This window comes from Antrostomus carolinensis, unplaced genomic scaffold, assembly GCF_000700745.2.
Source record: "Antrostomus carolinensis isolate BGI_N321 unplaced genomic scaffold, ASM70074v2 scaffold23143, whole genome shotgun sequence".
NCBI lineage: Eukaryota > Metazoa > Chordata > Aves > Caprimulgiformes > Caprimulgidae > Antrostomus > Antrostomus carolinensis.
This window is the reverse complement of record NW_010304760.1, coordinates 1,134-14,779: the sequence shown is the minus strand read 5'-3', so window position 1 is coordinate 14,779 and position 13,646 is coordinate 1,134. Positions and strand designations below refer to the sequence as shown.

Genomic DNA, 13,646 nt, shown 5'->3' with positions numbered 1-13,646 from the left:
CTCTGGGGACATCCTTCCACCTGCCCTGTTTGTTTCCAGCCCTGCCAGCGCTTTGCTTTGTGCATGGGCGAGCAGTGTTATCTCCGCTCTGCAGCTGGGATAACCCGTGCATGGAAAAGCAGCAACTTGCCTCTGGCAAACACGGGGATATCGGAGAGGAGGAGATAATCTGCCTGGCCCCACTCCCAGCCCACACCCCACAGGCTTTGCCCTCCTGCTCTGCAGGTGACACCGATTTCCAGCCCAACCCCATGCAGCCCGAAGCCCCCAGCCCCAGCAGTCCCCAACCCACCATCCCTGGAGCGGGCAGGTCCATCTTCCCGGCTGGCAGAGACAGAGGAAACAATCACAGATCCAGTGAAAACACCTTAACCAAAGACAAGAAGATGTTTTGACTATTTAAGCTGTTTCCCCCCAAACAAATCAACTCAGAGCCTGTTTGCACCGCACGGTTCAGGTGGTTCCATCGGTCTAAACAGCACGAGGGGAGGTAAAGGGGGAGTTTGAGGACCAGAAAATAGGAGGAAACCCTCAAATTGCAGAAGCCACCACTCATCCTGACTCACCTGGCTGTTTCCATGAGGCACTCACCCCGCTGCAGTGCAGGGTGGGGGGCCCAAGCCATGCACGAGCTGCTCTGTGCCCCCCAAAAGGGCACCCAGCACCCACCAACGCTTTCCAGGGAAACCCTGGCTTTGCTCACGCTGCCCGAGGCGTGAGGGAAGGTTATTTTTAGAGCCTTTGAAAACTACTGAGGAGGAAGGAGATAGAAAACCACACACGAGAGCTCTTTATCTCCTGAGTGGCACCTCTGACCATCACCTGCCCCAGCTGCAAGGTGCCACCAGCTCAGCCAAGCCCTTCCCAAGCTCATCCGTGTATCCAGGTCAGGGGAGCAGTGAGGAGGAGACCCCTGAGCTGGCTGTTATCCCTGGGGACATCCCTGTCCCACAGAGGTCACAACCAAATCACAGATGCTGTAATGCAGCAAAGCAGAGACTTACCAGGGCTGAGCAGCAGGAGCCAGGGCAGGTCCAGGAGCAAGGGCAGCATCCCTGAGGGCACACACACCCTAAGGACCACTCCTTGGAATGCTCAGGGCACTGGGAAACCAAAAGCCCAGCCCTGGAGACCCTGGGCTGCTGCTTCTTCTTTTAAACCAGGTGAGGGTCCCTCCCCTTTTCCACCAAAGCCCTAATGAAGCTGCTGCTGAGGAAAAGCTGTGTCCTGGTAGGGCTCAGAGCATTCTCTGCCTCAGGCAGCTGCAGAAATCAGGTAACAGGCACTGCCCAGCCCTGGAAGGGCTGTTGGATGTCAGGAACAGGGCTGGAACCAAGACACAGCTCCAATGTTAGGATAGCCAGGAAAGCTGGACAGTGAGACAGCCTCAGCTGTCCCTGCTGTCCTGGAAGGAAGGAGCAGAAAGTCCTGATAATACCGGGGTAAAACCATTCCCTTGTGACACCCAACGTTTCCTCTGTGGCAGGTTGAACATGAGTGGGGTGGTATTAGTGTGTGCCAGGGCTCCCAAGCTTGGGAAGCACCTGAACACGAGGGGATGGTTGGTTCAGGTAGGTGATGCGGGGAAAAAAGAGGAGAAGCAGCAGCAGCTCGTGTGTCTTCACCCCAAACACTGGGGTTCCCTGCTTCATCTGTGCTTCGGGTTAGCTCTGCTCCAGCTGCCAACCACCCGCCAACAGAAGGAGTTTGAATTAGCTGCTGAACTAATCAGTGGATGCAAATGAGCTTCAAGACAGAGAAAAGCTGATTTGCATCTTCTTTTAACACCCTGGTGCCACTGTACCAGTTTCTGGCTATGGGGAGCAGAGTCAGACCTAAAATCCCAGCAGAGACAAGACCAGGGCTGCCTTTGAAAGAGCAATTAAATCGAGCCACCTCGTGCTCAAGGGTGATAGAGGGTTGGAGGCAAAAAGCTGCTTTTGATGTGCAAATAACCTGCAGCAGCAGCTCTCCCCACCAGCCTGCTCCCCTACCTTACATCTGCCAGTCCCAACCCAAAACCCAAGGGGCTGGCTGAGGGAAACATGTCCAATGTTTGCTCTTCTCCTCTGCTCAATGAGCCGACAGCTGGCCTGGGCTTCTCAGAGGGACCTGATGGGTTGACATCAGTAGGCGAATGGGGATAAGACCCCCAGGCAGTCCTCATTAGTCATTAATAATAATAAAAAAAAAAAAAGAAAAGAAAAGAGCGTGTAAATGCACTAAGGCAGCAGCTGGGAGATCAGCACGTCCCATTTAGCGCGGTACCTGCTGTCTCCAGGCCGGGAAATATGGGGCTGTTTGTTTAACATCCGGCTGAGCGCCGTGCCAGGAGCTGCCCGATGACGGCTCACAGCACAGCCCGGCCTGATGCCACGCAGAGGGACACCCCTTCCTCCCGGGCCTGACTGTCCCTGTGCTTCCCCAGCCCGTTTTCCTGGCGCAGGGATGTGTTCTCAGCTCAGGACTGAAATAGCTGCGCTGCAAGTCCCAGCCTGCGCCCGGGGCCTGCGGCTGACGGGAGCTGGAGCTATTCTTGTCGTTTCTCTCTTCCAGGGCCCTGTGCCAAGCTCAGGCTGTTCCCTACCTGGGAGCTCTGTGTCCCTAGGACAGGATCCATTGCAACCCAGGGCCCTTCCCGTGCGCAGGGTGACAGTGATGCTGCTGTGCCTGTGTGGGCAGATGTGTTTTCCTCCAGCAGCCAGCAAGCATGAGAAAGGAGGAAAATGGAGATTTCTGCTCCACTTTGAGTCTCTGGAGCCAGAAGAGAGCAGGTTCCCATGTGCCTGGTGATCCCAGCAGGACTCTCTGCCAGCGAGGAGCAGTGTGGTATGGGCAGCACAGCCACATCAGTCCAGGGAGCAGAAGGGGAGAGGTCAGAGCTGGGTGCTGCCACCAAACCTCTGCCAGATACATGCCTCATCAAACCAGCAGTCCTAGAAGCTTAAACAGCAAGTAAAGCCTGAATTAACTCCCTCAGGAAAGGGCTGAAGAGCCTCAGCAGGCTGGTTTTGTGCCTAATAAGCACAGCCTACTCCCCTGACCTCACAAAGCAAAGCAAACCAGAACCAGCCCCATCCTGCTGTTCCCCACAAACACCATTCAAAAATTCAGCGCATTTCCAGTCAGCAGCATCCAAGCAGCTGCGAAGCATCACTGTCCCCACTGCTGCTTCCAGCGGGTCTGATAATTTCTGAAAGAGTTCTTGTACTGCTGTCTAAATATTTAATTTTTTTTTAAAAAAAGTTATTTCCAGGTGATCCAGGATCTGAAACACACCTGTCCTGGGCTGATTTGGGAGCTGACACGCAGCAGCTCGCTCCATCCCCTCTGCGCTGGCTGCCGGGTGTGCAGTGCCGCTGCGTGGCTGCCGTGCTCCATCCAGCCTCTCCTCTGTGCTGCAGACAACAGCTTATTTTATCCCTGGCACAAAACCACCTTCACTATTTATATTCAACCCAAACCTTTATCCAGGCTGGATGAACCACGCTATCACTGGCTTCCTGCTCACCAGCCTGCCCTGAGCCACAGAATACAGCTCCTCCTTTCCCCCAGCAAGTTCACAGAGTTTAATTGCCATGAATATTTCTATTATTGCAGAAGTCCTTTTGCTTTGCTCTGTAACATGCACATTCCAGAGCCATGTGATCCACACACAGACACTTGCAGGTATCTGCATTGCCCTGCTGCACTCACAGCCCCTGGGGAATGTTTGTTCAACCTTTGTCCCTAAAATTTGTCACCTACTGAATGAAGGATTTCAGGAATTCACCGAACTTTGGAATTTCTCCTCTTACTCATGTTCTCAAAACCTGTGTTCCCAAGCCCTGCCTGCTGCCATCTGTTCATGAGGTTATTCTCGTGCCCTAACCCCAGGTTATCCCTCACAGCAGTGACTGTAACTGAGGGGTAAATGGATTTAAAAAAAAAAAAAAAATAAATAAATTAAAAGCACTTGACCCAACGTTTTGGGTTTTTGTAAGCCATCAGAGGTGTTTTTGGTAGACTAGATCCTCCTTCCTCTTCTCCCATCACATCAAATGAATAGTCTTTCAAGCTCTATGGGACAAATCAAAGCCATTATTAATACTGAGGATATGGGATTTGTAACTTAGTGTCTCTCTTGGTGGAAAGCATATTGCAGGAAGCAGCTTGGACACTTAAATGAGTATTTTTTTTTTAAAATAAACCCAAGCTAATGACTTTATCTACCTCAAGGACTTGTACTTCTGTAGAAGAAACAGCTCAAATTACAGCTTAGTACAGCATTTAATAGGAGACCACCTGAGGCAGCCTCGGGTTTTTATCAGTCGGAACAAACTCTGTTTACAGAGATGGTGTCAGTGCAGCTCAGCGCTCTGCAGAGGTGAACAGCAACATCAGCAGAAGGACAAGACACTCTCTTCCCCCATTAAGTGACTGGTGTGGATGTGCACGTTGCTCAGCAAAGGAAGGTATGTTTGGAATTACCTCCACTTTCTGGAGTACATCAGGAAGAATCCCCGATCTCCCTGTTTCACAGTTCTCACCTAATTAATTAATGGGGAGGGATTGACACCAGGGGTTTAAGCAGAGCCATGCCCCAGGCTGTCTGCACAGACCTGAACAAACATCCCCCTCACCCTTGGCAGCACTCTTCATACAGAAGATTTGAAGTCAGCAGATCATAGAATGGTTTGGATTGGAAGGGACCTTAAAGCTCATCCAGTCCCAACCCCCCTGCCAGCAGCAGGGACACCTTCCACTAGACCAGGTTGCTCAAAGCCTCATCCAACCTGGCCTTCAACACTTCCAGGGAGGAGCAGCCACAACTTCCTTGGGCAACCTGGAAGCTCAAGCTCAACCTGATGCCCAAGCTCATTTACAAGACACCTTTGCAGGTTTCGTAGCCTCCTCTAGTGCAAACCACCCGCTGAGACACACATGTGGAAGCAGCGGTATCACATCACCCTCCAACATCCCTGCAAAGCCTTTACCCGTGACTGCACCACAGAACAAAGCATTCAGTCCTGAAGCTGAAGGCCAAATCCTGATCAACAAAAGCCACCAGCTCTGGTAATAATATGGGGGTGGCTCAAGTGGCCCTCACTGCACACCTCGAAATGGAAGTGAAATGTGTTTTCAGCACAGTATGAAGTAGTTTTATTCACATAAACAGGATCCTGGGTGGCAAAGGACATCTTAGGCACTGCTGAAAGACCTGAAGTTGTTTTTAACCACAGAAATCACAAAAGCTGACATTTTGATCAACACTTTCCATATTTAATTTATTTAGATATACTCTACATTAAAATATTCTCATGCCAACACTTCCAACCTCCCATCCCTACCTCAAGAAAAATAGACTTGACACAGCTTTAGGGTGGAATGCACTGGAATAAAGTCGCTATTGCGTCCAAGTTACAGAGAACACTGAACAAACTATAGAAAGAACTGCACGTAGGAGACGTCAGGGGAAGCTGGAATTAGCACGCTATCGTTGGAGTCATGTTAGCACCTTCCTAGACAAGCACTGAAGGCGTTTAGAGAGGTGCAACATGCTTTGGGTAGCTAGACCAGAGCTTAGACTACATTAAGCCTGGAAAAAAAAGCAAGAAAGCCTGCCAGCACTGGGCTCAGAGCCTCATCTGAACCAATTTGGGGAAAAAAACACCCAACCCAAAAAACCAACACTGAATTGACTAGCCAAGTTTGCAGTGTCTGGGAATGCTGAGCTCTCCTGGCTAGCCAAATCTGTGCCTGGAGTGCAAACCACAACAATTTCAAACACAGCTCGGAACCCAGTGCCACCTAGAGCATGCTTTGTAACAGAATTCAAAATATCCATTCACACATCAAGTTGCTTTCTCCTGTTGCATCGTTTAGTACAAGATGAGCTTTCAAAGCTGACCTCCCACCAGTACAACTGCACCATGTGTGAGTATTGTCACATCTTTTATAATCCCCTTCAGTAGCAGCACAAAGCCTTGAATTACCTACAGTTTTGCCCACTGATCTCAGAATGCTTTAGCTGCTGTTTTGTGTGTCTGGCATTTCCAGAATTCAAAGAAAAAAAAAAAAAAAAGGGTAAGTAGGAAGCTTATTCTGCAAACTTCAATTTAAACCCTTTAATTCAGTAATTCAGCCTTATCATGCTACCTTCAGGTAGCAACACACTGGCCTGTGACCTCTGAAAAGATCCTGTGCTAGTGGAAAAGCACTTTGCGTGCCTATTAATGTCCTCAGTTCATGCAAACCTCTAAGAATCTTAAGCCATAGCTGGAAATCAGCATTTTTCAGAGAGGTTCTGTTGTCATGCATCACGCTTTCCACATATTAGCCTGGTCTGCAGGCACAACAGCAGGACCACAGAGAGCCATCTGCTCTACCAGCAGCATGGCAACTGCAGATGATCAGATTGAGCAGATGCTTTGGACAAAGGAAGTCACATTTGCTCTTTCGTGTTTTCTAAACCATGTGCTCCTGGTTTGAAAATAAAAAGATTTGCAGTTTCTGGTAATTCTCAGACATTCCCTTGAAATGTCTACACAACATCCAGTTCCATAAACAAGCTTCATCATAGCTATTGCACATTTGTAAGAGCTGGCCTAAAGATTTTCCTGAAGATCCAGGCTTTGGAAGAAAGGATATTTTAAAAACTGGTATCAGTGTACATTGGAACACTGGCACAAATGTCACCTATTCCTGGTTTTAATTGTAAGGGCAACAAGTAAACACCAACACATGGAAAAAAAAGAAAACAAACAGCATTTCACAGAGCAAGGAGTAAGAGATGAAGTTGTGGCTAGTGTTTTGCAGTTGAATCTCGAGGATAGAATTCAGCCAGTGTTGACTGAGGAATTCTCTTCAACATCTCCTTGGGGAAGATCCTCAAAAGCTGCCATCCAATGTCCAAGGTCTCGTAAACAGTGCGATTTTCATAGGGACCTGCCAGAAAGCAACCAGAGAATGAAATACAGGGAAGGAGAGTGTCTCAGCACCAGGGAGATCTGAGAACACGACTTTTTAGGTGTTCATGCATACTGTGAGTTGTTCTTGAAACCAGACACTTACCCTGAGCAATGAAGTTCTTCTCAAACTTCTGCAGAAACTCCAGATAAAGAAGATCATCTGAGGTGAGAGCTTCCTCACCAACTACAGCCTTCATGGCCTGTACATCCTTTCCAATAGCATAGCAGGCATACTAGAAGGGACAGAAAGAAATGCTTTTACCTTGATCATCCAAGTAATGATTTCTGTTCAAACCCAAACAAAGGGTCTCATGTGACATGTTCCTTACAGGCTGTTTAGTGAAAGGTGTGTTTGAAATATGCCTCTGCTTCTCTGCAACGGTTTTTACATACCAGTTGGTTGGATACATCTGCATGATCCTTCCTGGTCATACCCTCTCCAATAGCTGACTTCATCAGTCGAGACAAGGAAGGCAAGACATTGATAGGAGGGTAAATCTGGAAGAGAAAAAGATATCCAAGAATTTAAACGTTAATACTTTCAAGAGTACAGAGTCATCTTAACGATGTTCTAACTGGTGTGGTACACACCTGTCTGTTATGCAGCTGCCTATCCACGTAGATTTGTCCCTCAGTGATGTATCCAGTCAAGTCAGGGATAGGATGAGTAATATCTGTGGAAAAAAAAAATGGTTTGACAGTTTTCAGACCTTTTACATCCATTCTAGCATTGATACAGCAGCTTCATGCTGTTAGGTGACTTCTAAAGTAAAATGCCATCAGTTAGTACCCCTACATGTTAAGTGCTCTTATGCAAGGATTAGAGCTGTGAGCACTCCTGGCAGGGGGCTGGAGAACAGTCCTGAAGTCTGAAATGGGCAAAGCATTTCCACAAGCAATAGAGACAAAAAAGGCAGCCAAGAACTTGCAGTCTCCAAATGGAAACCTAAAGGCCACAGAACCTTCTATCCTGCAGCATGTCCAAAATAAGGCAGCTTGCTCTAAAGCAGTCCCTTAAAGTGCTAGTTATTAAAAATACTTGACAATAACTCACCATCATTGGGCATGGTAAGAATTGGAATCTGAGTAATGGAACCATTTCTGCCTTCCACACGCCCAGCACGTTCATAAATAGTAGCCAAGTCAGTGTACATGTAACCTGGGAAACCACGACGGCCAGGCACCTCCTCTCTAGCTGCTGAAACCTGAAGCAATCCAGAAAAATGTTTCCAAAAAGTCAGATCACTCACACAGACCTGCTGTCTCCCCTAATTAAGCTACACCAGTGACTCAAAGTACTTCTTCCTGCAGGTGATACCAGAACTCAGCCACACAAACCCCTATTAAGAGAAGTATGTCACTACAGCCACGTGTGACAAGACAAAATGCCAAGGCAAATCAAAAACTTTAATATCAAACTGCTGAATGTCACTAGTCAAATAAGTCTAGCTATCACAGCAACAGCTGGTTGACTGCTGAACATTATCCCAGACAAACAAAGAATAACTAAAAGCCTCACTGGTTATTTAAGAACAATTCTAACAGCTTAAGCTGTTAGAACTTTACATTCTCACTTTACACTACTAACCCTTTGTGCCAACCCCCACACAGGGGTTAATAAACCCGTACCTCTCGCAGAGCTTCAGCATAGGAGCTCATATCTGTCAGAATGACCAACACATGCTTCTCACACTGATACGCCAAGAACTCCGCTGTTGTCAGAGCTAGACGAGGCGTGATGATGCGTTCAATGCTGAAATAGAACAGCATGGCATTATTTATGATAAGTGTTTTAAGGCTGCAAGGTAAAAGTCTGAAGTTACAAATACTTAAAACCTCTGAAAACCTGCCACGTGCACCAATGGCAGCACCAGCATTTCATATTCAACTTGGCTGCAGAATGCCAATGTAAGTGATAACCCACAGGACACCAGTCAGGCTTCAGCTTCTGCTTCACTTGTTCTTCTCAGCCTTTTCCCAACCATCACAGTGTAACTACTTACGTTGGATCATTGGCCAAATTCAGGAACAGACACACGTTGTCCATGGACCCATTTTCCTCAAAGTCTGATTTGAAGAACCGAGCAGTTTCCATGTTTACCTAAATCACAACATTAAGCCATCAGTGCCAGAGCAGATTTTAGCATACTACACTTGCCACGTTATTAATGTGTTATTTCTAGAATTCCAGGCTAGAAATTTTAAATTCCAAATACTTTATCCTGATCAATCACACTTTGTTACAGTACTTCTGGCCACTTGGGATCTTCCAGCCCAACAGTCTAACAGTTAGATCCTATGTTCAACACCAAATCTACTGTAACATTCAGAAATCAGAAACACCAGATTTGTCTTTAACTTAATAAGTGGATTAAGAACATACTATTTATGTCAGACAGCCAATCTAGCACTGTCTAGTTCCCCACTTAGAATACTTTCAAAGTAGTAATATTCAGCGGCTCTCAGCATTGTCTCCTGTATTACTCAAGCATCAATCCCCTCTGATAATTTTGACTTACACCCATAGCAGCAAACACAATGGCAAAATTTTCTTCATTGTAGTCCATCACATCTTTGGATTTCTTCACCAAGCCAGCTTGGCGACATATCTGAGCTGCAATCTAGGGAAAAGAATGTTTCAGTCCATCTGTATATTAAATTCTATTACACAGATCAGAATTTAGCTTAGTTTACTTTCTAACCCCAGTGAAATGCAAGCCAGCAACTGTTTAGAGAGTAGATCTGAGTGCTCACCTCATTGTGGGGTAAACCAGCAGCTGAGAATATAGGGATTTTCTGCCCCCTGGCAATACTGTTCATACCATCTATAGCAGAAATGCCAGTCTGAATCATTTCTTCTGGATAGATTCGACACTGGGGATTGATTGGCTGACCTGTTACATTTTTTAAGAGAGCACATGTTATTCCATGTACATGTTTGAAGCTTGATCAAGCTAACACTGACCTTATGCACTGATCTAAGGCTCATGTCAAAAGCTGCAAACCCCACCTTAGGCCTACAAACCACCTGGTCAAACCTGAGCCTTTTGTAGATCCCTATGTTCATGTCAACAGTAGGAGTGCTTTCAAGAAATGCCTGTCAGGTTATCAGCTTTTTATCTTTAGAGGCTGTATAATTAAGATAGTCTATAAATATTTCAAAGAACAGCTTCCAAGCATTACTGAAAACAGTTATTTTCTGCTACCTCATCTTCCTCCACTTGTGTAAATTTGATTTGAGTCTGATGCCATACACATACTTAAAAAAAATAAGATTAAACTCCATCTAACAGTCAGATCCTATGTTCAACACCAAATCTACTGTAACATTCAGAAATCAGAAACACCAGGTTTGTCTTTAACTTAATAAAATAAATGGATTAAGAACATACTATTTATGTCAAGAAAATCTTCAGCCAAAACAATGGGGCCTCTGTCTATAGGTTTTCCTGATCCATTAAATACTCTGCCTACAAAAAAAAAAAGAGCAATAAAAAAAATGTAAGTTACTGTGAAAATAAGTTAGGGTGTGATAAGCCTGTTTGTTCTGCAAAGCAAGAGGCAAGTACTTACCAAGCATATCCTCAGAGACAGGGGTTCGAAGAATATCCCCAGTAAACTCACAAGACGTTTTCTTAGCATCAATACCTGAAGTTCCTTCAAATACCTGTAAAAATACCAGAAGGAAAAAAAAAAACCCACAGAAGGAAGGAGTAAGTATTGTGCTTTTACAAAATAACACACTAGAAAGCTGCTTCACAGCTTGAGAACGAGATCAGCCACAGGGCAGAGAAACAAGGCAGTCCTCTGCCAGTGAAGGATTTCAAAAGAAGCTCGTTGGTATAAAACTTCACATGAAAATCTGCTTTAAACAAAATTCATGAAGTGTATCAGCAGCAGCCAACAAACCTGGTGCCATTCCTTTGATCTCAAGCGTTTCCCTTTGCCAACAGGGTAAAGTTCCTTAGATAAGAAGAATTAATATTAAACAAGAAACAGCTGCTTAAAAGAAATATCTGCATCCACATAGCAGAGGAGTCGATCTTGAATCTAATACTGTACAATTAGAGTACAATTCCTTTAATCTAGCAGCAAAGAAATCTATGGGGGATGCAAATAAAGTCACTGTACACCAGTTTTCAACCTTCTAACATTATTCGTGCCACTTGCACTTGGAATAAGTACTTCAATTTTTTTTATTTACAGTACCAAAAGAACAATATCACCAGACAGATTTCATATGCTGATTAATAAAGTATTTTTCTGTTGCAACAAGAGACACTCCTGTCCCTAATCATACCTGAACCACAGCTTTGGAGCCACTGACTTCCAGCACCTGCCCACTTCTTCTTGTGCCATCAGGAAGAGTCAAATGGACAATCTCTGCGTACCTAGGAAACTGAAGATGGGCAAAAAAGATGATGAAAAGTATTAAAATCCAGAAGAACAATCATGAAATCAAAGTTACCAGCTCCAAGTAAGCTTAAGCTTAGTAACTATTCAATTATTTTTAAAAATAATTTTATCATCAGATCAAAACTCATTCCAAGGCAATTAAAATTTACCAGGCTAAAGCCATTTTCACAGGGACTGTACAACATCTGCCCAGAGTTGCAGGCTGCAGAAAAACCTGATAGAATCCATTCTAAAAACCCAACTAGTCCTGAAATACTCATGGAAAGCCAGAATGGAGTGTCCTGACAATAAGAAAAAGTTGGCTTTTGCCTGTACACAGCATCAGTTCTTTGCCTTCAACAATAACTTAACAATAATTTGAAAACAAGACAAAAATGTTTATAGTTCCCTTTTGGAGAGCACTTACCCTGTGGTAACAGAAAGGTCAAGAACAAAGCGAATATGTACATTTCCACATGCAAGTTTAGACAACACTTTGGGGGTTTTTGGTAAAACTGAAACAATGTTTCCTCTTTTTCCTCCCCAACAGACTAAACAACTCTCCCTTTCTTCCAGGACATGGGCAACTCTCCTGGGCTTCACAGCAATTTGTGTATTCTCATCTATCTCAGCAGTCAAATATCTATCTTGCATTAAAATTATTCAGTGGACTCCCAGATTTCACAACAGTCTGGATTTAACCTGTCACAGCTTCTCCTGTAAACTCTCTCAAAAAAGCTTCATCCATTAATAAGCTGGATCTTTACCTTCACTTGATCCAAGATCACCAGAGGACCATTCACACCCGATACAGTTTTATAAGCTGAAAGAAAAGAAGCCACAAGTCAGGTACTTCCTCAGAACATCAGAGACATCCTACATCAAGTTTTCCAAGTTTCATTCCTATCACCAGTCTCAGGTTTGTAGATTTTTTGGGCCCAGCTCTGTAGCTCTTCTACACTTACTACGAACTCCCCAAGAAGGATCAGGTACTGAATTGTGTGGACAGCATTTTTTGCTGCCACTTGCAAAGCAGCTGAGGTAACATTAAGATCCATGATATTGCCATTTTCTTGTCTGCCACAAAAATTCACTGCAAATCTACAACCAGGAATAATTGGAATGCCACCAGAAAACACCAACACAATGTAGAGCTGACATTTTAAGCTAAGAAAAAATATACAGTTGCAAGATCTTTGAAAAGCAGGGACAGCAACACCAGTAATTTGTGATCACGAGGGTGCCACAGCAATTTAGGTCCAACAAATGGTGAGATCTTAATATCAATATTCAACTTCTAGGCTTTTTTTTGGGTTTTTTAAGCACAGAAGTGTCCTGTTCCACAACATTGAAACAGCCCACCTGAAAGCCTGTACTTAGCAAAGCAAGCAGAGCTTCTACAAGTGGTTTTCTCATACATTGCTAAGAGGAAACCTCATAAAACCTTTCCTTTCTCCCCAAAAAAAGGGCAGTGCACCATACTGTAAAAGGCTGAATTTCAGTTTAGCCAAACTCCTCCTACTCTTGGGTTATTCTGGCTTAATTTCAGGGTTGACACCTGATAGAAGGCCACAGCTACTCCTGTAAACTCTTAACCATCAGCAGCTCATGTCTTAACCATCAGCAGCTCAGGTATTAGCACTACATACAACTTCTGAGGTACCTTGTGCCCAGAATTCATCGCTCTGCTGCCAGCTCAGTAGAAGAGCTGTGACAATGTAGTTGACAGTCCTCCTGAGGTGCTCTAAGGACAGGGCAGTATCCCAGCTAGAGCCCAACATCACTCGAGCCGCAGATAAAAGTGACACTGAGTCAAAGCTTTATCAGGGTCACAAGGAGCAGTGACCAGGAGAGTGACTGTTAATCACTTATCCCTGGGAAGGAAAAATGAGCAAGCAGAGCCATTTGCCAAAGAGGAGAGACACCAGCACCCATCCTTGGTCACAGGACGAGGCAGAGGGAACAGGCACTGGTGGTACTGGGGAAGATCACCAATTCCACCAGCACCAGGCCACAGGGACTCAGTTGGCTCAGCCTGCCCAGGTTTGGCACACTTGGCCCGTGTCCCGACTGTCAACACCGCAGTATTTACACTTCAACAAGCAGCGTGGACTGTTGCAATGTAATCGCTCCAGCAGCAATAATCACAGCTGTGTTAGATAAGGTTTGATGGTCACCGAGTGTAGAAGATTTTTTCACTGTGAGGGTGGTCAGACACTGGAACAGGTTGCCCAAGGAAGTTGTAGATGCCCCCTCCCTGGAAGTGTTGAAGGCCAGGTTGGATGAGGCTTTGAGCAACCT

General features: G+C 45.4%; 1 protein-coding gene across 1 annotated transcript; it reads right to left on the bottom strand.

Moving 5' to 3' along the window:
• Window positions 1-5,246: 5,246 nt before the first annotated feature.
• On the bottom strand, window positions 5,247-13,126 carry ATP6V1B2 (ATPase H+ transporting V1 subunit B2). Its single transcript, XM_010164574.2, has 14 exons — window positions 13,009-13,126; window positions 12,113-12,168; window positions 11,251-11,349; window positions 10,524-10,617; window positions 10,343-10,420; window positions 9,705-9,844; window positions 9,470-9,571; window positions 8,954-9,051; window positions 8,580-8,703; window positions 8,005-8,155; window positions 7,542-7,624; window positions 7,344-7,448; window positions 7,054-7,183; window positions 5,247-6,927 (listed from the first exon to the last, which is right to left on the bottom strand). Exons 1-14 carry the CDS (start codon window positions 13,124-13,126, stop codon window positions 6,785-6,787), a joined length of 1,521 nt encoding a protein of 506 aa, XP_010162876.2. The 3' UTR covers window positions 5,247-6,784.
• Window positions 13,127-13,646: the final 520 nt, after the last annotated feature.

Excerpts from the sequence above, each read along its gene's own strand:
- ATP6V1B2 (XM_010164574.2), bottom strand. The coding sequence starts at position 13,126 with ATGTTGGGCTCTAGCTGGGATACTGCCCTGTCCTTAGAGCACCTCAGG. Across the intron at positions 11,350-12,112 it reads TGATCTTGGATCAAGTGAAG|TTTCCTAGGTACGCAGAGAT; the intron begins GTAAAGATCCAG and ends GCCCATCTTCAG. Across the intron at positions 10,421-10,523 it reads TGTCTCTGAGGATATGCTTG|GCAGAGTATTTAATGGATCA; the intron begins GTAAGTACTTGC and ends TTTTTTTTGTAG.